Raw genomic sequence first — 19532 nt, 5'->3', positions numbered from 1 at the left:
ATATTATTAAAAAAAAAGGTAAAACAACTATACAAAAAAAAACGTTTAAAAACAATAAAAGTCCAGCACTTCAAAAATGTCCAAAAAATGGTTTTTGTGTAAACCCTTTATTTTATTTTGAATAAATCTTTATTTTTTATATATATTCTTTTCAAAGAAATCTAAACAATTAACTAGCAATAAAACATATTGGTGGTCTTTTATTTTTTGAATATTTTTTGAATATTTTTTTGTATATTAAAAAAAGGATTGTTTTTTGTAGAAATTTCTTTCTTTTAAAATTTTTTTATTTAAATCTCTTAACAAATTAAACAAAAAAATTGATTATATTATTTTTTAAATTGGAATAATAAATAAATAAAAATTGATCTTTTTAATTTAATTATACTGGTGCCTACGTTACAAATACAATCTATAGTAATGTATAGTAGAAAGTTTCACTAGAAATCCGATTTTACAGTTAATGCTTAGAGAATCACATGGAAGTATACCTATTGTCAAGGCAATAACCTATTTGGACTGAGATACAATTATTCAAAGCTCGACAAAATGAAACCTTATCAATATATAGGTATTATTGTGCTTTGAACCTTTGTTGTCAATTCCAGGGTTACATTCATTGTTTAAATTTTTTAATATCGTCTAACAGTAAAGTAACCTGAATAACGGTTGGGTGTGCGTTGTTTAAAGTTACCTCATCGAATGCGATGATTGGTTGGTTGAAGACACTTTCGTAATAATACAACAAGTTGTTCGCCAGAATGAAACGCAAACAACTTGTTTTACGTCAACACGTCAAGCTGCTAGTCGAAATGAAATTGAAAAACTCCCATCAGTGATCACTACAAACATTAACTACTCCGAGTAATTTACAACGTTAGGGATATACGTAGTTAGGCTAGTCGTCGTAATACGGTATGCAACGCGATGAACTGGTGGTTGCACTGCGTAAGTTGGCCTGGTGCTGCAACTCAATTATTTAGCGGCTGAAGTAAAGTACAGTGTGTAAGGGTTTGGGTATTCTGCTGAAATGCAGAACTTGAATTTAGCGTTGTTTTATTTACCTTCAATCGGGCTTATATTATTTTGAATATCTGGTTCTTTAACGGGCAAATTACATGAAGAGAACAATAGTTTGATTTACTAGTATTAGTACGTCATTTATGATCAATAAAGAGCTCAAGGAGTGAACACACGGGAATAGCCCCCCCTCAAAATTCCGACCACCCGTTTATTATTATTACGGTACAGTACTCCAGGGGATTGCGCCTGACCAATTGTGTGTACCCTTGTGGTACTACACAGGAATCCCCGCCAACGACGAGAATCATCGAGTGCGCAACTTTGGCTGCTTGAACAGTGTCCAGAAAGAGGTGCGATTGCAGTGGCATCTATCGCTGGGGCAGCCTCCTGATACTGCGCCTAAAGCATACCGATAATTATCACACGACTTCACAATATAGGGGTTTGGCTCGCATGTGACCAATACCCCGGTACTTCCCTTGTCGGTTTATCTTCGTTTCCCTTGCGGTGTGTGCTATACATGTAAGTGAGTTCCTACACCCCCCCTCACGAGGCGAACTACTGACCCTGAATGTGAGATAACGTGTTCTATCAGCATTGGTATGTATCCTACAACGGCCGTGAATCCACCGATCTTTACAAAGTCTGCCGAACGACAAACACTGGAAGTTGCTCCAAGGATCCCCTCTGCTTTTCCATCTCGTTGTGCTGCACATGACGTGGCACGCTCCGAGTGCAGATCCGCAAACGCTCACCAAAAACCTGCATAAATATTGGTTTTCACAGGTTTCAAATTGGCCAATCACATTGTGCCAAGGCATTTTGGCCCTGATTTCCAACCCGGCTGGCAACACGCACCACTATGCCAAGCGATGTCTCGTACTTCTTCGGGGGTCCACTGGCCATCAACATGTTCATCGCGGGAGGGGCGCTGAACCTCATGATCTTCCGCTCCATGGGTTTCCCACTCGAAAAGGTATTTGGCATCCACGCGGACGAAGTTCCATCCCCGCGCGGGTTGATCACGTTCTCCGCGTTTCTCACGACGTTACTTGGAGCTTTGTACTACGTCTTCAAGCTGCACTCGATCGCATTGATCGGACGGTGCCATGAGCTCGTGCTCGTCGTGTACTGCGTTGTCGTGCTGGCGCTGTTGACGCTGCCCTGCAACGTCCTGCATGTCAAATTTCGCCGCTTTCTCGGCCGCACGCTTCGCCGCTGCCTCTTTCCCTTCACGTGGGTGAGCAGTGGCGGCATTGTGTTTGCCCAGACCGAAACCCCCTTCGTCGAAGTTTACATTGCCGATGGCTTGACCTCCATGTCCAAGATCTTTGGCGACGTCGCCGTGGCCATCCTCATGATGCGACAATCCGTCGTCGGCGTTCGAGACGACATGTACACGAGCAAGATGAAGCACCATTTGCTCCCATATCTGGCCACAGCCAGTCCGTACATGTACGTTCATACCTGGTTTTATATACCAGATACGGCATCCCGTTGTCGACATAACGTACCAGATATGACAGCATTGCCATATATTCCGTGCTTCACATGTCGTATCCGACATGAAAACGCCATAGTCAGCATGCCAAACCCGATATGACAGTATCTCCCGTAGTTGACATGTTGTCCCTGACATACAAAACTTCTGTTGTTTGGTAGGATCCGCGGGGTGCAGTGCCTGATTTCGTACCACCGCGCGGCGCTCGTGAACGACAAGTTTCTGCATGTGCTCAACACGTTCAAGTACGGCACGGGGCTGTGTGTGATCTTGGTGGGGGCGTTGCCGGTGTTGTTATCTCCTTCTTCCATGTCGGACCAGCGCCTTCTCGATACAGAAACACTGTTCCTCTTGTGTGCGTGCTGTAATTCGCTCTACTCGTTATTCTGGGACGTCGTGATGGACTGGGGGCTGGGCCAGCCGCCAATTCCTGCGACAGGGGGTACTACTGACAAACCCAGCGCCCACAACTGTGACACGGACCACGATCTCAAGCAGTCGTCCAAGGCAGCTACATCATCGTCGCCACCGCTTTGGAATGCCACACAACCCAACCTCCACGCCTACCTCCGCCATACGCTTCTGTACCAGCCCAAGGCCGTGTACTTTGCGGCGCTCGCCATCGATGCCCTTCTGCGGGTCCTCTGGGTCACGTCCAACTGGCACTGGGTAGACGTGGTCGGCGCCGACTTCAAGATGGTGGCGCAGGTAGCCGAAGTGTGCCGCCGATGCATGTGGAATTTCTTCCGCGTCGAGTGGCAGTGCGTGAAGCTGGGGTGGCTTCCGCCCCCGGTCACTCGGTCAACATATTACGTGCTGAAGGGAGACGAAGATGGTGACGAGTCGCTGCTGGCGCTGTCGGCTTCGGTGCCCACGAGCCCGACCTCCCCCCCTGTGCCCCACCTGATCATGTCCAATGACAAGCACTCTGTAACGACTTTGCATCATCATGTCAAGCAAGGAGGAGTTGACAAGCACGTGTAAGATTACGGTTTAGTAGTATACTTCGAAGTAATATTTATTGGTGGTGCACCGGTTTTGGTCGATACGTAGATATTAATACCATATTATTAATAACAGCTAGTACAACACAACCGAGATATATATATTATTGTCCAAGTTGGACTTTGGTGCTAATTCTTTGCCAAATCTATCGATCGATTGTTTGTACTGACTTTTGTATGGAAAAATGGTCCAGTGTCAATTCGATGTTATAATTTGATTGGTTACTTGACTCGTGTTGTGGGTTTTGATTGGTTGATCGATTGTCTGCCAATTTCGAATCGACTTGACAATACCAGTACTACAACACAACTGTGGTACTCGGGTGTAGATAGACACTTCAAACGTGTGATTCGTTGGCGCTCGATACAAAGTAACTGTAAGGCGTAAGTTAGTATGAATAGTCGTAATAATAATATGTTTGTAACCGTGTCATGTAACTGTATTATTAGAATTTGAGCAATTTATTACTCTTAAAAATTCCACTTCACTTGTGGCATTGTTTTGAAGATTATAATTTATTGAATGATAGAATTATATTTGTTATTCACGTGCTACTCAGAGTATATTTCCTGGTGTAGATAGTACTAGTGTTGTAGACAAACAAGACAAACCCCACTGTCTGGATGTATATATTGCATAGCGGGTGTACTGTCTGGATGTATATATCGCATAGCGGAGTGGGAGCTATCACATGAGGCGAAGATATGGCAGCAACGACGACGTTAGTTGGCATCCGTGGATTCGACGACCTTTTTCAGCGGCAGGAGCAACGCCTTTAGGTCGTCCGCGAGGTCAAACAACGCACCGAGCGACGCGCCTTGGGCCGCGATGAGCGTGATCACGAGCGGCAGGTGGTTGATGTGGATCAATGCCGTCGAGTCGAAGAAGCATGTGATCGCAGACACGCTGCCGAATTTCAACTTGCCTGCCTATATGAGTGTCCCGTCGTTATACATACATGGGGGGCGATACACGGTCGACGAAGCATTATTGATCGTACTTGCTCGGCAGCGGCAGCAAACACGCTGGGCAACACAGTTTCCGCGTATTCAAACATGGACCCGTCGTCCTTGTCCGATGGGTGTTCTTCATGTTCCACTACAAGGAATATGGTTGACTGTCGTCTCTGGTGGATGCATTCACGCGTCATAATGACGACGGACCACACACCTTTGAGCAATGGGACGCCCTCCGACGTGGACACCAAGATCGCCGCGAGGTCTTCATATCTAAGGGAGGGGCCATGCATGCATGGTGACGAGGGGCATGTCGTACGCTTGTCATTACCTGTCTAACAGAGCATGCAGCTTCTACACGAGTCGTGAGATCATCTGTCGTCGCGGTCCAAGTCCTTACCACTTCCATGGTACCGTCGAGGAAACTTGTAAAATTGACATCCGCTCGGGACACATCCGGATACGTATCCGGTATACGTTGGTATGTGCCTCTCAACCAAACGGCATTTCTGTAGCTTGTCATAAGCACCAGGTTGTGCATTGCGCACTGTATCGCAGTCTACTGTACCTCGGGCATCGGCTGCACTATAGTCAACCTGATGTAGCCGCCGCCGTGGCAGCGCTGTACTGTCGTCCTAGGCACTTGTAAACCCCCCTACTCAAGGTTAATCCTGTCTGTCGCCAATGTGGACGGCGTTGCGAACTGTTAAGCTTACTATTATAATCTCTCCAATACTACATCAGTGTGATCACTAGACATACTGCAGCTTGTCCTGCATTAGAACCTCCCTCATTTTGAGCCCATCGATTGATTTCCTCTCGAGCATATCAACACGCCATTGCCATTCTTGTCCCGACGAAGCACGGGGCTTAACGAGTGTCCCAGCAAAACGCCAAAAACGTCATTGATAGTGGACATGTGTACCTTTCTTGTTGAGCTAACGTTAGTATCGTTCGTCGACTATCTACTTGCGAATCATCCACGTGTCGGATTCGAGCTCTTGCTTGTCTTGAAGTTCCATGCGCATGCCTTCCTTGATCGCCGCCGCCTCGTCTTCTTCCCATCGCTTGGCCATTTCTTCGGGCTTGGTGCTCGGGATGAACGGTTGCCCGCGCATCTGGTAAAAATTCTGCAAAAACCGCTCGGCTTCAACCTTTTGGTACTTGGTCGCGAGCGTCGCGTACGCTTCCTTCTCGGGGATACCCATCTCGATCAACGTCAGTTGCTCGTCGGCAAACTCGTAGGCGGTTTCGTCATCCGTGGCGTACCCGCTCTTGGCCGCGTACAGCTCGGCCAGTCGATCCTGCGGGAAGCTGATGGTCGGGATCTTGTCACGGTCCACGCGCGGCATGGGGGGAGGCGGGTACCGGTTGACGCATTCCAGCCAGCCAGGGTCTTCGATGCCTCTGTTGCGCACCAGTCCTCGTGTATGCACGATCAAATCATGGATGACCTTGCGAGCGCGACCCATCTTGCTTCGACTTCGTCGGGGCTTTCAAACAATTGGTCACCACGAGGAGAAACGTCCGGATAAATATTTGATATCCGGTCTCGCGATACAAGCACAAACGAGCGGTCTGGGTTATCCGGTTATGTATCCGGATGTACCGAGCCCATAATTCGATACAAGAACATGCGGTGGAATTTGTCCAAAAGGGGGGCGTTCTGCATTTTCAGTGGTTCACGGGTGTCACGATGAAGCTCGTTCGGTAAGGATACAGCGGCCGCTCTGTGCATGATGGTGTTGGCGACGGCATCCTTATATGCATGGTGTGTAGGTTCTTGATGAAGTTGACAAATGAGACCGTGACCATCGAATTGAAGAACGGCACGGTCGTGCACGGCACGATCAGCGGCGTGGACATCAGCATGAACACGCATTTGAAAGTGGTCAAGATGACCGTCAAGGGCAAGAACCCTACGTCCCTGGATTCGCTAAGCATCCGCGGCAACAACATCCGATACTACATTCTCCCAGACTCGCTGAACCTTGACACACTGCTCATCGACGACAGTCCGAAACAAAAGGTCAAAGCAGGATCGGCGGCCGCCGGTGGTGCCGCCGCAGCTAAAGGAAGAGGCCGTGGGGGACGAGGGCGTGGTCGTGGACGGGGTCGCCCATAGGTAGCTTACTTAGGCATATATGACGAGACGAAGGCTCCGTTAAATCAAGCTGGTTTATATGACATGTCGTTGCTACGTACGCAACAATCATATTCAAACCAGGGCCAGATGTGATCACAGTCAAATAAACAGTATGCAACATCGCCATTGTTAGCTACAAGGCTCCACGCTGCACCACCCTATCGTTCGGCACAGATACCCCTTGCTACAGACAAGGCTACATGTTCATTGCACGCCTTCGCCCATGGTACTTCTTCGCACTGGACGACTGCATAACCTACCTACCGCGGCGTTGTGAAGATAAATGTGTTGATCCAGCTGATTTCATTTTCGAGAACGCAGAGTGTGTGTCGTGATTGCATTTTCGAGAAATCAACCACAAAACTGAAATGTCAAGCGCACAATTCAACGGTTCCTGTATCAACTCCATCTCCCTCGGCAGCCTGGCATCGTCCGCGCGACATTTCGCCGCATGGCGCTGTTCCAACGCCGTACTCCTGGCAAGTGGCCTGCTCACCCACCATCGATCGACGCATCGACACGAAGAACTAACACATATTTGGCCCCCCGTCTGAATATTCCTGTCAACTAATACCAGCGCCTACAGCTGCCACGTACCAACCACTACATGGCTAGCTACAATCGATGGCTGCGGTGGTGTGATTGACAAGCGTATTTTAACGATTCAACATTGTTTGACCCATCTTTCTATCGGTGGCTCTTCTGCAGTGACGAACTCGGTGTTATGTACGTCACTTCTGTACAAGAAATAAGTTTATGCTTTGCACAGAGAAAAATAGATCGACAGCTGTGAGATTTGAACTCACGCGGGTGACCCCAATAGATTTCTAGTCTATCGCCTTAACCGCTCGGCCAAGCTGTCTTTCTAAATTTGAGTTACTGTTATTTTGCCAATTTTAAGTGATTCTTCAAGTTTCCAATAAGTCACACAAAATGATACTATTAATAGTAACTGACAGTGAATTCGCGTCGTTTGTGGTAATCAATATTGAATCACGCTGGAGTTCTGATTGGTTGAATATACTTGTCCTTTCTGTAAGAGCCAATCAAATGCACGCATAATTGGATTAGCCAATAGCGTCGATTCGTGATACGGGGTCTGGAAATTCGTACCGAATCCACAATAATATTGCAATATTCAGGCCCAAAACGCCATTTTGGGGCCGAATTCACAGTCATCAAATCTGATCAAAATTGAAACATGTCTTGCTTGAAGAGTTTTAACCCAAATCCAACAATTCCACGTGAGCTTTACTCGTTGAAGAGGCTCAAAACGCCATATTACAAAATGGACCTTTTACCTCCATTTTGAAAATTGCATTTTGGTTAATCCCATTTTGCGTTACCAGACGCACATGAAGTTACCTCTTAAACTGAGTTTGATATAATATTTTGGGGATCCAGCGATTGTTGGGCGGTTCATTCAACGAGTAGAACAATACAAAGAAATGTACTTCAACCTAGTAAGCACTTGTTCCAAGTAGTTTTCAAAATGGGCATTATCCAATCAAAACGCTCCCCAACTCATTCCAATATCCACTTTTCAAAATGGGGTGCATGACCCCCATTTCATCCCATTTTCGACAACTCATCGCCGCGCCAAACTACTGTCCGAAATTATCGCCTCACCAGCCAATTATTGATCCTACGCTCTCTGAGGTTGAATATTGAGGGTTGACACGAACACAGATAACCACAGTGCGGGAGCAAGCTCAGTCGCCAGCTCATACGTGTAGGCGACTGGCGATGCTGAAAAAGTAGTGTCTAGAAATTTCACGGTCGACCCCGTGGGTGTTAAGCGCAACGACGGACCTCGGTTTGGACCTTGGCCACGGGGAGCCAGTGAAAGCCCTTGGTTCAATACTATGTTGTCCAATCACTTTGCATTTTCTGGACACGAGTTATGCCCAATCAATCATGGCCGTAAATGGCAACAAAATCGCGATTTTCGAATTCCGTGTACTATTTATTAATACTCCGGAGTAGTAACTGTATTAATAAATTCTTAACAGTATGTTAACGTAGATGGCCAGTTTATGGTGCACTTGAACGAGACTTCGTCGTAGAATGAAGCTTACTCGTCTCCCAGGACCGGAATTTCAATTCTGAAAAGTGCCGCATGAAGCCGAAAGGTTGTGCATTCTTCTGATTATTCAATCGGCTTGAATAGACTTCAGCTTAGCGTTCATTTACTTCGATTCCACTCAAGTCAAGGCAAAATAGGAGGGACGGTTTATGGTGCACGGTTTAAGCTTAAAATATGTATGCTGTTTTTGCTTATTTTTTAGTGATTTCATTTTTCTAGTGATTCGATTGGCTACTCCAAAAATCAAGCAATTCCATTGGCCAATTTGAGTGCACCTTAAACTGTCCCGTGCACCATAAACTGGCCATCTACGTTACATCAAGCAAACCTCGTATCCGGAATCCGGTTAAGTCGTCGATCGAACAAAACGTGCAGTTTGCGAAAGGTCACACATATTAAGTTGCTTTCGTCGTCACCATGCCGCGCATCACGCTGGAGCTGCTTCGGAAACGGTCCGAGCACAACGAAGGCATGGTGTCTACGCTGGAGGAGATTGCCCTCCATCAAGAAGAGATTGAAAAGATCGAAGTGATTGGAACGCTGTGTCGGAAGCTGCGCATTTTGTACCTACAGAACAACATCATTGAAAAGATCGAAGACTTGACGCACATGAAGGACCTTCGGTACTTGAATCTCGCGCTCAACAACATCAAGAAGATTGAAGGCTTGGGGTACCAACAACCCTCTCCCCCCCGCTTCCCACTATAAACGAACGTGACGATGTCGTTTGCGTAGGTCGTGCGAATTTCTCGAAAAGCTAGACCTCACCGTCAACTTTATCGACGTCGACACGCTGGAAGAGTCCATCGTGCGTCCACATAACTAGCAACATTTGATTCCCATTAACTGATGGGATACGTAGCGTCATCTGAAGCCTCGCGTGCACCTCAAGGAGCTGTACATGCTGGGGAATCCGGCACAATCCGACTGGGAAAACTTCACCCACTATGTCGTGGCGTCCCTGCCGCAACTCCAGCAGCTAGACGGCAAGGACATAACAAAGAGCGACCGCATCAAAGCCCTGCAAAAGCTGCCCGTTTTCAAAGTACGCTATCCCTTGGTCGTCGCCTTCGTTCATATTTTGACATGGATGGTGGTTATACCCTATTGATCGTCGTTTGCATAAACAGAAAGAGCTGGCGGCCCTCATTCAGGCCAAACGCGTACGCGACACTGCAGACATGGACGTGATCCCTGTGGTTTCGGGCGCCGCCACCGACATATCCAAAGCCGGTGCCACCGACAACCAAGACGAAAAGCTACCCTACACCCCAGAAACTCGTCGCAGTACGTTGCGCATGATGTGTCGTCACACCAACACCATCGCGCGATCTGACCAGAGTCGTGTAGACATGTACATGGAACTGGCCGAGCAAAAAGAAGAAGAAGATGCGCGCAAACGGTCCAACATGCCGAAGGAGCGCGATTATGCGCGGGAACACGCTGACGCGTTGGCCAAAGCCAGGTACGAGGTATTGTGGTATATGCGATACAAATTTCCAGACCCCGTCGAATCGAATCTCGTCCTGAATCGACGCTATTGGCTAATCCAATTTGGAGTGGATTTGATTGGCTCTTGGACAAGGATATTCAACCAATCACAACTCCAGCGTGATTTTTCAATATTGATTACATAAACCACGCGAATTTTCAAAGTTTATAGCGAATTCATTCACAATACCTTCAGCAGCATGTATTATTATTATCACTTTTGTAACCAAGCGTTGGCAGCTTGGCAATTTTGTGCGAACGTACTCATGCAACGACCTTGATCCTCGTAGACATGTCCAAGTCGAAGGCGGCGCCGCTGTACGTCAATGCAACGAGGGCAAGGTACCGTATAGTGTATATGGATTGCGACGGATTAATCTATTTCGACTCCTGTAATAACTGATAATTTTCTTGTAATAACTGATATTTGCTTGTGACCATGTTGAATATACTTAAACTTTGACGCCATGGATTAACAAAGTTTTGAGAACGAGTGTCGGCTGGTTGTGAAATATCACCTGTCGCAATACATATACAGTATACGGTATTTGCATCTGCCAGAGGATGGAGGTCCCAGCCAAACGTACCTATCTTTCTGAGCTTGTCAAAATAAGTGCGAGTGATGCGTGCCACGTGATAAACTGTCTGTGTAACGTTATGGGCATTTTCAGTGGGCGTTTCACATGGACGAAGAGTCCAAGCCCGGGTTTGTCTTGGTCGAAGTGGGCGTGCCCAAATTTCTCGACTCGTCGCTCATCCACGTCGACATGCACCCAACGTACGTGTCGATTCTAATCAAGAACAAGTTGTTGCGGTTGCGGTTCCCCGACGAGGTTTGTGGCTTTGTTCGTTCGTTTTTGTAACGAACGAACGACCAGGTCAAATGCGACCAAGGCACGGCGTTGCGATCCAAAACGACAGGGTCGTTGCAACTCACGGTGGAAAAAGTGGATCCGGCGAGTATCCAACGCGCTCGCCGCGCCCGCCAGCGACGCCAGGACGAGAAGGACGAAGACGCCAAGAGCAATCAGGCCACGCATGATGCGGCGGCGGCGCGCCGTCCGGGGACCATCCAGGACCAGGTAAACACGATCATGATTATCTATTAATGTATTAGCCTATCGAGATATCATAATGGAATGGATATGAAGATGCTCAAATCGGCCGCCGTGTCCGTGCGAGGCCTCGTGGCGCGACCTGGAGACGCGGCGCGTATAGCCGAGAAACGTATCGACGCAGTCTCGACCAAGATATTGCCACGTGGAGCTGCGGACACCCTTGACAACAACGATGAAGATGAACCGCCAATGTTATTTTGACCCGCCATCATGTAGTCGCAACGACCAAGTCACACTACATACATAGCATACGTAGAATGCAACCACGGATTTGATCTTGTGATCCGATATTGTAAAGGAAATGAACAAGTGACCAAGGTTGGTGGGTGGCATTTACAAACGCTGGATATCGCAGCGGAATTCTATCGGTAGTCTACACCTGGTACTACGTCTTCGTGGACATCATCATGGAATGCTTCCACCTCCTATCCTTCGCGTCAATCGAAGCGCAATACGTCGGCGGCGTTTACTGGGATTGTAATCTATACCAACCAAATGTATGGCATCCCACCCCCGTAGCCCCATGCTTTCACCAGACATAACACTCCCCCGAAGCCCTATATCGCCTCCACCATCCCCCACTTCAAGCAATTCATCCCCCGCGACCCCCACCTCCATGAACCAACTCTCAACCAACCCGTCGACTCCACCACGTTGTCTCCACAGCAGCCCACTATTTCTTCCAAGTCCCCCCGATCATTTCCTCTCCCCCGACCAACCCTTCGTTCACATCCCCCACAGACCCTGGCCATCACCGACGAAGTCACCATTGACACCGGCTACGGCCACGACAACTCCCATTTCCATCTGTTTATCCATTTGCAACACACACCCCACCACCGAGACAACCGCCCACTACGACGCCACGTCGTCTCGTGTCATCAACTGGATCGTAGCCGTCGTCTCGATGCTCGGGCTCATAACAATGTGATGTAGCAGTAAACCACACCAATTCGATGTGGGGGGGCTTCACGCGCCCCCATTCGTAAAACACTATACACTGTACTGTCAACATCAAGCAATGCTGTATCATCCAAGAAACTCATTATGTTCTCCATAACCACCCATAACCATCAAGTATATGCCAAGTTCCCAACAGCGCCGAGGCGGGGCCGTGGGTTACATAAAGGCATGGAGGATGATCTCGTAAAGGGGGTGATTTGGTTGTAAACCAACTGTGTGGTGTGCTCTGGGCTATTTAAACGTGCAGGTAGATGGGCGTTTGAGTTCAGTGTCTCCAAAACCCAACCATTGACGTTTGATATTTCATCGATATATGAGCCAACGCTTGGTTTCCCTTGGTAATGGCCACTCTTCTTGACGGACTCTTGTTATCACCATCGTCAATCGTTTCGGCGTCGCTGATAGGCTCTAGCAACGCTGTGATGCATAAGCATTGCATGGCTCACTAATCCCTCAACCCCCCTTGACTTGCGGCGGTGCAGCGAACTCGTCTACCTGCATCCAGGATATATATCGCTTACTATACGTAACGTTATAGCCATCCGTTTGTTTAAGGCCCTTTGAAGCAGACAACCAAGGCTGTATGTAGGCTTGCACTTTACAACAAAGTTGCACAAGGTTGGCTCTCAAGTCCTCAATATGTGACAACGCTCCGTCCACCATCGCATTGCATGGTTCGTAAGCCACAACACCACACTATCAAGCGGTTGGCATTTGTCCTCGATGGCGACGAAGAAGTAGACGATGGCAGCGTTGGGATTCCATCTTAATTTGACAGGTGACCATTTTCGCCGTACCGGGGAACTATCGACGCGGCTATTCTTAACCCAGCGATCGTGGATTCTTTTTATAGCTCTCGTTCATATGCAAAACAACCATGCATTGTTGATTGTCCTTGCAACAACATCATCGAGTATTCCCACTCCACTTTGCTAGGAAGTTAGATAGCATTGCACATCATTTGCTCCATGCTGGTGCTGCAAACGTCGTTGGTTGCAGTATTGACTGCTGCTTCTGGGCTGGCCACCGCGGTTGGTCCAAGTATCACTTTAAACGGGTGGTTCTCGTGCACTGAAGAAACATTTTGGCACCCGCCTTCGTCCTCGAACCGCCGCCGGCTACATGAAGCCGCGGCGCCGTTCGGCTCGCCGCCAGTCCCCGACGGAGCGCAATGCGGCCAATATTCCGTCCCGTTGTGCCACCCGGGGGTATGCAACAGCACGGACGACACCATCCAAGTGTTTGTCAAGCGACTTGTGGGCAGTACGTCCAAGGTGCTTTGGGTACTTCAAGGGGGGCCAGGGGCGTCTTCCGTCAACAGTACGACAGCCAAAACTATCATCCATATCAATCTCCAAACTCATCGACAATCCTACTGTATCGCAGTGGAGCCCGTGATGATCGAATTGTTCCACCAGTTGAACGAGCAAGTGACTATCATGACCATGGACCATCGAGGCACGGGGCGAAGCACTCGGTTGGAATGTGTGGCGGCGCAGGCGATGGAATCTGGGAGTCCCAGCGGTCGCAACGTCAACGACGACGAGCTGCCAAACTGCCTTCGGGATATTCACACGCGCTACGGTACAGTAGTAGCTCATGATGATATATCGACGTCGACTCCCCAAGGACTACTTATAACGATGTGCGGCGGACGGCAGGCCACCCCGAAGCGTTTTCCGTCACGAGTGCCGCGTTGGATCTCGTGGCTGTGATAGAGTTGGACCAACGCGACCAAGAGGTATAGAGTACTTTAGGGCCCGTCGTGTGTGTCGCCATCCACATAAGTCGATCATGTACAGGTATTTTTGTACGGCGTGAGCTACGGCACGTTGTGGCTCGAGCGGTTTGTGGCCGTGCAGCCTCCAACGATGACCAATGTCCACGGGTTTGTCTTGGATGGCGTCGTGCCGCATCATGGCACCCGCCGCCTGTACATGCATGACTGGGATACCAACATGGACTCGGTCGGCCGCGAGTTTCTCGCCCTGTGCGACGCCGATTCGTTTTGCCAGTCTCAGTTCCCGCCACCGTCGTCGTCGATTGCACAGAGTATGCAGGCGCTGTACAGAGACACCCATCCTTCCGCGTACGTTGAATATAATAACGATATGTCGATATCAGTTGGGGTTTCATTTCGTGGTTGGGTGGTGTGCAGAGCGTACATCAAGGATATGTTAGACGGCCCGTACGGATTGAAAGTGGTGCTGAGTGTCCTGCTCACCCACTCCTCGTTGCGACTACTTATTCCCGTGCTTGTACATCGGCTACATCGAGGCACACCAGGGGACCTTGATGTACGACGAGCCATGCCATGATGTACTGTTGGTCGTCTTACAATGATGTAGGTTGTCACGTACATGCTGGATATCCTCAGCGACCTCTGGACAGGCCACGACGACGAGTCTTTGTCGTACGATTCAGACTTGTTGTACTCGACCGTCGTGTTCTCCGAACTGTGGCAGCACCCAACCCCATCGGAAGCGTCGCTTTTAAACGTACGTAGTCGGCATGCGACGACGTTTTCGTTCGTGTTGACAATGGTGTTGTTGTAGACGTTTGTCCGCGGCTTGTTTGGGTATGGCGTCGTGGGGATGTTTCCAAGCTATTGCGTGTACACAAATGACCCAACGCCAGACTGCGATGCGCATCGGGTACCGTTTCGTCATAAGACCCGCGTGGTTTCCGTACTCCGCTTGCTTGTATATTTGTATATGGGGACTATCAAGGGGACTTACAGTTAATTGTGGGGGGGGGTTGTTTGTTGTCAGGCCAACGACGTGTCGTTTACGTATGCCTTGGATCGGTATGCGAATCAACCGGTACGAGTTCCGATATACTGAAGTATACTGGACGATGGCTGGGATCATGATAAATCGATTGCCAATCGATTGACCATGGTTCATACGCATTATGCACAGGTGGTGGCCCCAACCGAAGCCAGCATTCTCGTCCTCAATGGCGGGTTGGATCCACAAACCCCGTTGGCGTACGCGCAAGCGCAGTTCGACGCGATTCAAGGTGCCAAGAAACTCATCGTATTTCCCACAGCTCCCCATGCCATCACGTACGTGACGTGGCTGCAGGAGCAACAAGGCCCTCCGGTACGAGAACGGACGACTGACCCGATGGATCGATCGTCATTTCCCTTACATTTGATTCGATAGACCACGTGCGGGGTGCTTCTGGTCACTTCGTACGTGCAGGTCGGCGGCAATTTGGACGCCTTGGACACGTCTTGTGTGGCCAAGACACGGCCAATGACGTTTCGCATTCCCCAGCAATTGGGCCACGTATTTCCGTTAGTCCTGGATGGACAACTCTTTGACGGACCCTTGGCGACTTCAACCACTGAGGTGGCAGCCACCGCCTCGCCTAGTTCGCTGCCCCCTCAAACGACTTTGGAGCAGCCAACGACGTTGCCCCCCTCGACCGCCGCTACTACCACCACGAACAAGGAAGGCGCTGGCGTGGTGCTTGGCAATACTCCGACCGCCGCGCCACTGCCACCGCCGTCGTCCAGCACCAACATGGCCGAGTCCATGGTTGGACTCCTGGGATGTCTATTGGTGGTCACGGGCATCGTCGCTGTCAAGTACTTTGTTGAAGCGAAGCGCCTTCGCCGCCACATGCCGCTAGAGGAAGACGTAGCCTAAGCAGCTTCGTTAGTCGACTTTACATAATATGCATTTCTTCAGGCTTTCCCTTTGGCATGTGTTAATACCTCATGGACAAATGACATAGAAACATTACGAGCAAAACCTGTTGCGGATCTTCACCCACATGAGCTTCATGTCCATTCGTGGCGAACGATTCGTACCAACTGGGGTGAATGCAATGGAGTAGTGACACTGACACCCGCAATTGTGACACTGACACCAACAATTGTGACACTGGTCGCGTCTTGATGAGCCATCGCTTTGAAGGATTCGTCCATCGGCGAGCGCAATTAGATTTTAATGCGCGACCTTTGTGATAAAATCGTGACATGTTCTCCCCGACGGTTACACGACCAACATTCCCGTATCCGGAAAACAAGCCAGGGGGGACGGAACTATTTCCAATTCCAGCGCCGCGGCAGCCGTCGTCGCGAGAAGACGTAGGAGACCGGTAGTTCGTGGAAGGCAAGCACCATAACAGACCTCGCGATCTCGTGGTGGTGGCAGTCGTTGACGACAAGGATGAGTCAATTCGCACATGGAATTCGTTCATTTGACGCTACGTCCATACCCGACCCAACGGCAACATCCAGCAGCGAGGAAGCCGTGGACGGCCACAATACAACCCATGTTCTAGGCGTGGCGCATAGCTCCGCCTCTTCGCTTGTGGTGCATCTCCAGTCCATCGTATGGTTGACGTACCGGAAAGATTTTGCGCAAATGGTGCCATACAACTTTACAAGCGATGCAGGATGGGGATGCATGTTGCGGTCGGCACAGATGCTGCTCTGCGAAGCCCTCCTGCGAAATCTCCCGATCCATGCCGATCGACGCTTTCAATGGAACGACGCAAGTGCTGAGCTACCTTCCTCCGTCGTACAGGTCTTGCGATCCTTCGTTGATTCCCCGTCCACCAAGTGCACTTTCGGGCTCCACCGACTGGTGCAGGTCGGCATGCAGTACGACATGTTGCCTGGAGAATGGTATGGTCCCACGACTGCGGCGCAGGTTTTGCGTGATTTGGTGAATGAGCAGACCCACTTCGGCAACCTGAACCTTTGTATGTACGTCCCTCAAGATGGCGTTATCTACACGGACGAAGTCAACAAACTATGCATCACCTCGTTCGTGGAGCCCGGAGTCGCTACCCCGTCCTTGCACCCGTCGATGTTCTACGATCCATTGTTCAATCCCCCACAAGTGGACGTCGCTGCAGACTGGACCCATTCGTTGCTCATCTTGGTACCGCTGCGACTCGGGCTCGATAAGATCAACGCCACGTACATCCCAGGTAGACTTCGACGTACTTGTCCATGTTCTCACGCTTGCTGTCAGCGTTGACGGCCTTCTTTTCCTTCCCGCAGTCCGTCGGGATCATCGGCGGCAAGCGCGGCCATTCCGTGTATTTTGTCGGTGCGCGCGGTACGGAGCAAATTTCGAAATGACGTTTTCGCGCGCTTTTTATGACTTTGCGCGCGCTTTTGTTTTTAGGACATCAATTTCACATTCTCGACCCCCATACAGTCCATCCGACGCCAGACGCCGACGACGCCGCCTTTCCCACGGCGGTAACACTTGTGGATATGCCACCAGTGGGAGTGATGAATGCTGTAGACGCATGCCCGAACGATCCACTCGACCGACCACCTCGTCATGGAAGTGGACTACATTGATCCGTCCCTCGCCCTTGGATTCCTATGCAAGTCTCGCACCGACTACGACGACCTCACGGCCCACGTGGCTGCCCTTGCTGCCACACACACGTGTCCCATCTCGATTGCCGCCGCAAGGCCAGACTACGCGCAAGACAGCTCCGAGCTGCACTCGGTCTCGGGAGACTCGGCGACAGACGGCGGGGATATTGACGACGAGGACGATTACGTGTTGATTTAGAACACGATTGAAAGAAATTGCATTGAGAGATCGAGTACTGTAGCATTGCTGTGCGTTCGTGTGGGTGTGTGAATAGCATGCATGCAACGAACGACCCTTGGTATTATCGAGATCGCAAGCATCCATCCCCATCGAACATACAGTAGTGAACAAGCTGCATCATGGAAGGCAAGCGATGAATGGATGCAGGAAGGAATCTCGACTAGCGTTAGGGAATGGCGATCGTTTGGTGCGCAGTTTCCATCTACTAGTAGTTACAACACCTTTTCCCTTGCCAGAAGAGACATGTCTCCCCATCATATTGGGTGAAAGCACGTCTCATCTCTCCATGGAGAAGACTTCCGTCGCCATCGCATGCGCATGCCACTTTACATGTTATTCAAAGCACGGTGCGGCGAGTGATCGGTCGGTGGCGCGAGCTGTCTGGCTTCTTCTCCTCGCCTGGTTTTCCATGCATTTGATTGGTTGAATTATCGAAATTAGTGGATCTGATTGGTGGATTCAATTCCGCGATCCAGTGGTACGTTCATTGTACAAAGTTGGGCATCCGGCAGAAGCAACGATGGTGGACGGTCCAATGCCATCCCCAGTGGTACCTAGCATGGCAACGACTCGAAGCAACGCCAAGCGGCCACGTGCGGATGATGGGCGTTATACCGAGTCTCGCCCGCCGCCGCCGCTTCGCGTGAGTCCTCGTCCGACGTCCGCTGCAGGGACTGGCGGCGTCGCAGCAGCGTCGGTTGCTAAACCAGACAAACTCGCAGACGACCTCCACCCGAGTCTCATGACGGAACGCCAACAAGTCGCGTTTCTCTTGCGTCAATCGGCGCAAGCCATGACTGCCTCATCCGATGACAGCGAAGACGATCGCCGACCTACGCGGACGTCCAGACAGACGAAGGCACCACCTGCAGCTACACCGTCCGCAGCTAACAAGGAAAACGAGACCTCTCGACGAAGAAAGGCTGCCGCGCCGAAGAAGCCCAGACCCATTGCACGAGCCAGTGTGATTGATATTCCGAGCTCGATCAAGGTGGATACGGCGCGATGCTGCCTCTGCACGTCCTGGACAGACTCGCTCTTCCTCTGTGGGCATTGCGACAAGAAATACCCGACCCAGAAAGCACTCGGCCATGCTGTCTGATGCGCACTCAAGGGGGGACGTCTCCCCATGTATATCCATCCTCAACCACCGACTACAAACAGTCGTCCCGACAGCCTGTACTTCACAGCCCATATGCGCATCGTAACCACGAATTCTACGATGCTTGGCAACCCCTGTCTTGTGCTCCTTTGACAATATGACAAAAGATCGCTTGTAGTAACTTTGAATCATCCAGGGTTGACCTTGGTCCCTGAATGTGCACCGTCTTTTTCCCGACAAACATTCTCCAGTTTTTTGGTCTACCATAAAATTCACCTTTATTGTCGATTTGGTACAAATTTGGGGAGGGGGTGCAATCGAATCGCGCCAACCAAACCGATCTGATTGGTTGAATTTCATTGAGAAGGCTTTGATTGGTTAATAATTTTGAGTTTCGCTCAACTGAAGTAGCCAATCAAATCGATTTTAATTCCAACGAAATTTCACTCGAAATACTGTACTACAATACTGTACTACTGTTAAGCATTTATTTCTACGTAGTGCTACTATTAATATATTAAAGCGTGCATTGTATTGAAAATATAAA

General features: G+C 49.6%; 8 protein-coding genes and 1 non-coding gene across 12 annotated transcripts; 6 read left to right on the top strand and 3 right to left on the bottom strand.

Annotated features, from left to right (window-relative positions):
• Positions 1–1861: 1861 nt before the first annotated feature.
• Positions 1862–3614, top strand: H257_07161 (hypothetical protein). Its single transcript, XM_009832599.1, has 2 exons — positions 1862–2478; positions 2686–3614. The coding sequence occupies exons 1-2, from the start codon at positions 1886–1888 to the stop codon at positions 3506–3508; spliced, it is 1416 nt and encodes a 471-aa protein (XP_009830901.1). The 5' UTR covers positions 1862–1885; the 3' UTR covers positions 3509–3614.
• Positions 3615–4123: 509 nt separating this feature from the next.
• H257_07160 (hypothetical protein) lies at positions 4124–4906 on the bottom strand. The gene is made up of 5 exons (XM_009832598.1): positions 4886–4906; positions 4817–4839; positions 4700–4758; positions 4530–4627; positions 4124–4458 (listed from the first exon to the last, which is right to left on the bottom strand). The coding sequence occupies exons 1-5, from the start codon at positions 4892–4894 to the stop codon at positions 4252–4254; spliced, it is 396 nt and encodes a 131-aa protein (XP_009830900.1). The 5' UTR covers positions 4895–4906; the 3' UTR covers positions 4124–4251.
• A 484-nt stretch (positions 4907–5390) lies between these two features.
• On the bottom strand, positions 5391–6157 carry H257_07159 (hypothetical protein; the record flags this gene model as incomplete). The annotated part of the gene is made up of 2 exons (XM_009832597.1): positions 5391–5978; positions 6095–6157. The coding sequence occupies 2 exons, from the start codon at positions 6155–6157 to the stop codon at positions 5451–5453; spliced, it is 591 nt and encodes a 196-aa protein (XP_009830899.1). The 3' UTR covers positions 5391–5450.
• Positions 6137–6756, top strand: H257_07158 (small nuclear ribonucleoprotein Sm D1). Its single transcript, XM_009832596.1, has 2 exons — positions 6137–6195; positions 6265–6756. Exons 1-2 carry the CDS (start codon positions 6182–6184, stop codon positions 6608–6610), a joined length of 360 nt encoding a protein of 119 aa, XP_009830898.1. The 5' UTR covers positions 6137–6181; the 3' UTR covers positions 6611–6756.
• Positions 6757–7412: 656 nt separating this feature from the next.
• On the bottom strand, positions 7413–7493 carry H257_07157. Its single transcript has one exon. It is a non-coding gene; the product is annotated as a tRNA-Ser (tRNA).
• A 1604-nt stretch (positions 7494–9097) lies between these two features.
• On the top strand, positions 9098–11658 carry H257_07156. Of its 2 annotated transcripts, XM_009832594.1 has the most exons (9): positions 9098–9388; positions 9453–9525; positions 9580–9762; positions 9848–10004; positions 10068–10182; positions 10499–10550; positions 10880–11041; positions 11087–11290; positions 11360–11658. In XM_009832594.1, the coding sequence occupies exons 1-9, from the start codon at positions 9135–9137 to the stop codon at positions 11525–11527; spliced, it is 1368 nt and encodes a 455-aa protein (XP_009830896.1). In that variant the 5' UTR covers positions 9098–9134; the 3' UTR covers positions 11528–11658. The 2 variants fall into 2 exon arrangements, with proteins under 2 accessions (XP_009830896.1, XP_009830897.1); XM_009832595.1 differs by lacking the exon at positions 9098–9388 and having other exon boundaries at positions 9429–9525.
• Positions 11659–13168: 1510 nt separating this feature from the next.
• On the top strand, positions 13169–15995 carry H257_07155 (hypothetical protein). 3 transcript variants are annotated; one of them, XM_009832592.1, is made up of 10 exons: positions 13169–13609; positions 13676–13873; positions 13951–14030; positions 14092–14378; positions 14448–14586; positions 14638–14787; positions 14845–14943; positions 15061–15111; positions 15211–15393; positions 15457–15995. In XM_009832592.1, the coding sequence occupies exons 1-10, from the start codon at positions 13258–13260 to the stop codon at positions 15943–15945; spliced, it is 2028 nt and encodes a 675-aa protein (XP_009830894.1). In that variant the 5' UTR covers positions 13169–13257; the 3' UTR covers positions 15946–15995. The 3 variants fall into 3 exon arrangements, with proteins under 3 accessions (XP_009830894.1, XP_009830895.1, XP_009830893.1); XM_009832593.1 differs by having other exon boundaries at positions 15211–15995; XM_009832591.1 differs by having other exon boundaries at positions 14092–14586.
• A 334-nt stretch (positions 15996–16329) lies between these two features.
• Positions 16330–17926, top strand: H257_07154 (hypothetical protein). The gene is made up of 4 exons (XM_009832590.1): positions 16330–17239; positions 17284–17370; positions 17440–17516; positions 17563–17926. The coding sequence occupies exons 1-4, from the start codon at positions 16471–16473 to the stop codon at positions 17839–17841; spliced, it is 1212 nt and encodes a 403-aa protein (XP_009830892.1). The 5' UTR covers positions 16330–16470; the 3' UTR covers positions 17842–17926.
• A 455-nt stretch (positions 17927–18381) lies between these two features.
• On the top strand, positions 18382–19219 carry H257_07153 (hypothetical protein). Its single transcript, XM_009832589.1, has one exon. The coding sequence runs from the start codon at positions 18404–18406 to the stop codon at positions 18983–18985; it is 582 nt and encodes a 193-aa protein (XP_009830891.1). The 5' UTR covers positions 18382–18403; the 3' UTR covers positions 18986–19219.
• Positions 19220–19532: the final 313 nt, after the last annotated feature.

Source organism: Aphanomyces astaci (genome assembly GCF_000520075.1).
Source record: "Aphanomyces astaci strain APO3 unplaced genomic scaffold supercont1.14, whole genome shotgun sequence".
NCBI classification, from domain to species: domain Eukaryota; phylum Oomycota; class Saprolegniomycetes; order Saprolegniales; family Verrucalvaceae; genus Aphanomyces; species Aphanomyces astaci.
This window is presented reverse-complemented; position numbering and strand designations above follow the sequence as displayed.

Coding starts and splice junctions, on each gene's coding strand:
- H257_07156 (XM_009832594.1), top strand. CDS start 9,135: ATGCCGCGCATCACGCTGGAGCTGCTTCGGAAACGGTCCGAGCACAAC. Junction 9,526..9,579: donor ACACGCTGGAAGAGTCCATC/GTGCGTCCACAT, acceptor TGGGATACGTAG/CGTCATCTGAAGCCTCGCGT. Junction 9,763..9,847: donor AAAAGCTGCCCGTTTTCAAA/GTACGCTATCCC, acceptor TTGCATAAACAG/AAAGAGCTGGCGGCCCTCAT.
- H257_07160 (XM_009832598.1), bottom strand. Junction 4,759..4,816: donor CTGCATGCTCTGTTAGACAG/GTAATGACAAGC, acceptor CCCCTCCCTTAG/ATATGAAGACCTCGCGGCGA. Junction 4,459..4,529: donor TTGCTGCCGCTGCCGAGCAA/GTACGATCAATA, acceptor ACACTCATATAG/GCAGGCAAGTTGAAATTCGG.
- H257_07154 (XM_009832590.1), top strand. CDS start 16,471: ATGAGTCAATTCGCACATGGAATTCGTTCATTTGACGCTACGTCCATA. Junction 17,240..17,283: donor CAACGCCACGTACATCCCAG/GTAGACTTCGAC, acceptor GCTTGCTGTCAG/CGTTGACGGCCTTCTTTTCC. Junction 17,371..17,439: donor GTATTTTGTCGGTGCGCGCG/GTACGGAGCAAA, acceptor TTTTGTTTTTAG/GACATCAATTTCACATTCTC.
- H257_07153 (XM_009832589.1), top strand. CDS start 18,404: ATGGTGGACGGTCCAATGCCATCCCCAGTGGTACCTAGCATGGCAACG.
- H257_07155 (XM_009832591.1), top strand. CDS start 13,258: ATGCTGGTGCTGCAAACGTCGTTGGTTGCAGTATTGACTGCTGCTTCT. Junction 13,610..13,675: donor AGGGGCGTCTTCCGTCAACA/GTACGACAGCCA, acceptor ACTGTATCGCAG/TGGAGCCCGTGATGATCGAA. Junction 13,874..13,950: donor GGATATTCACACGCGCTACG/GTACAGTAGTAG, acceptor GGCGGACGGCAG/GCCACCCCGAAGCGTTTTCC.
- H257_07161 (XM_009832599.1), top strand. CDS start 1,886: ATGCCAAGCGATGTCTCGTACTTCTTCGGGGGTCCACTGGCCATCAAC. Junction 2,479..2,685: donor GCCACAGCCAGTCCGTACAT/GTACGTTCATAC, acceptor GTTGTTTGGTAG/GATCCGCGGGGTGCAGTGCC.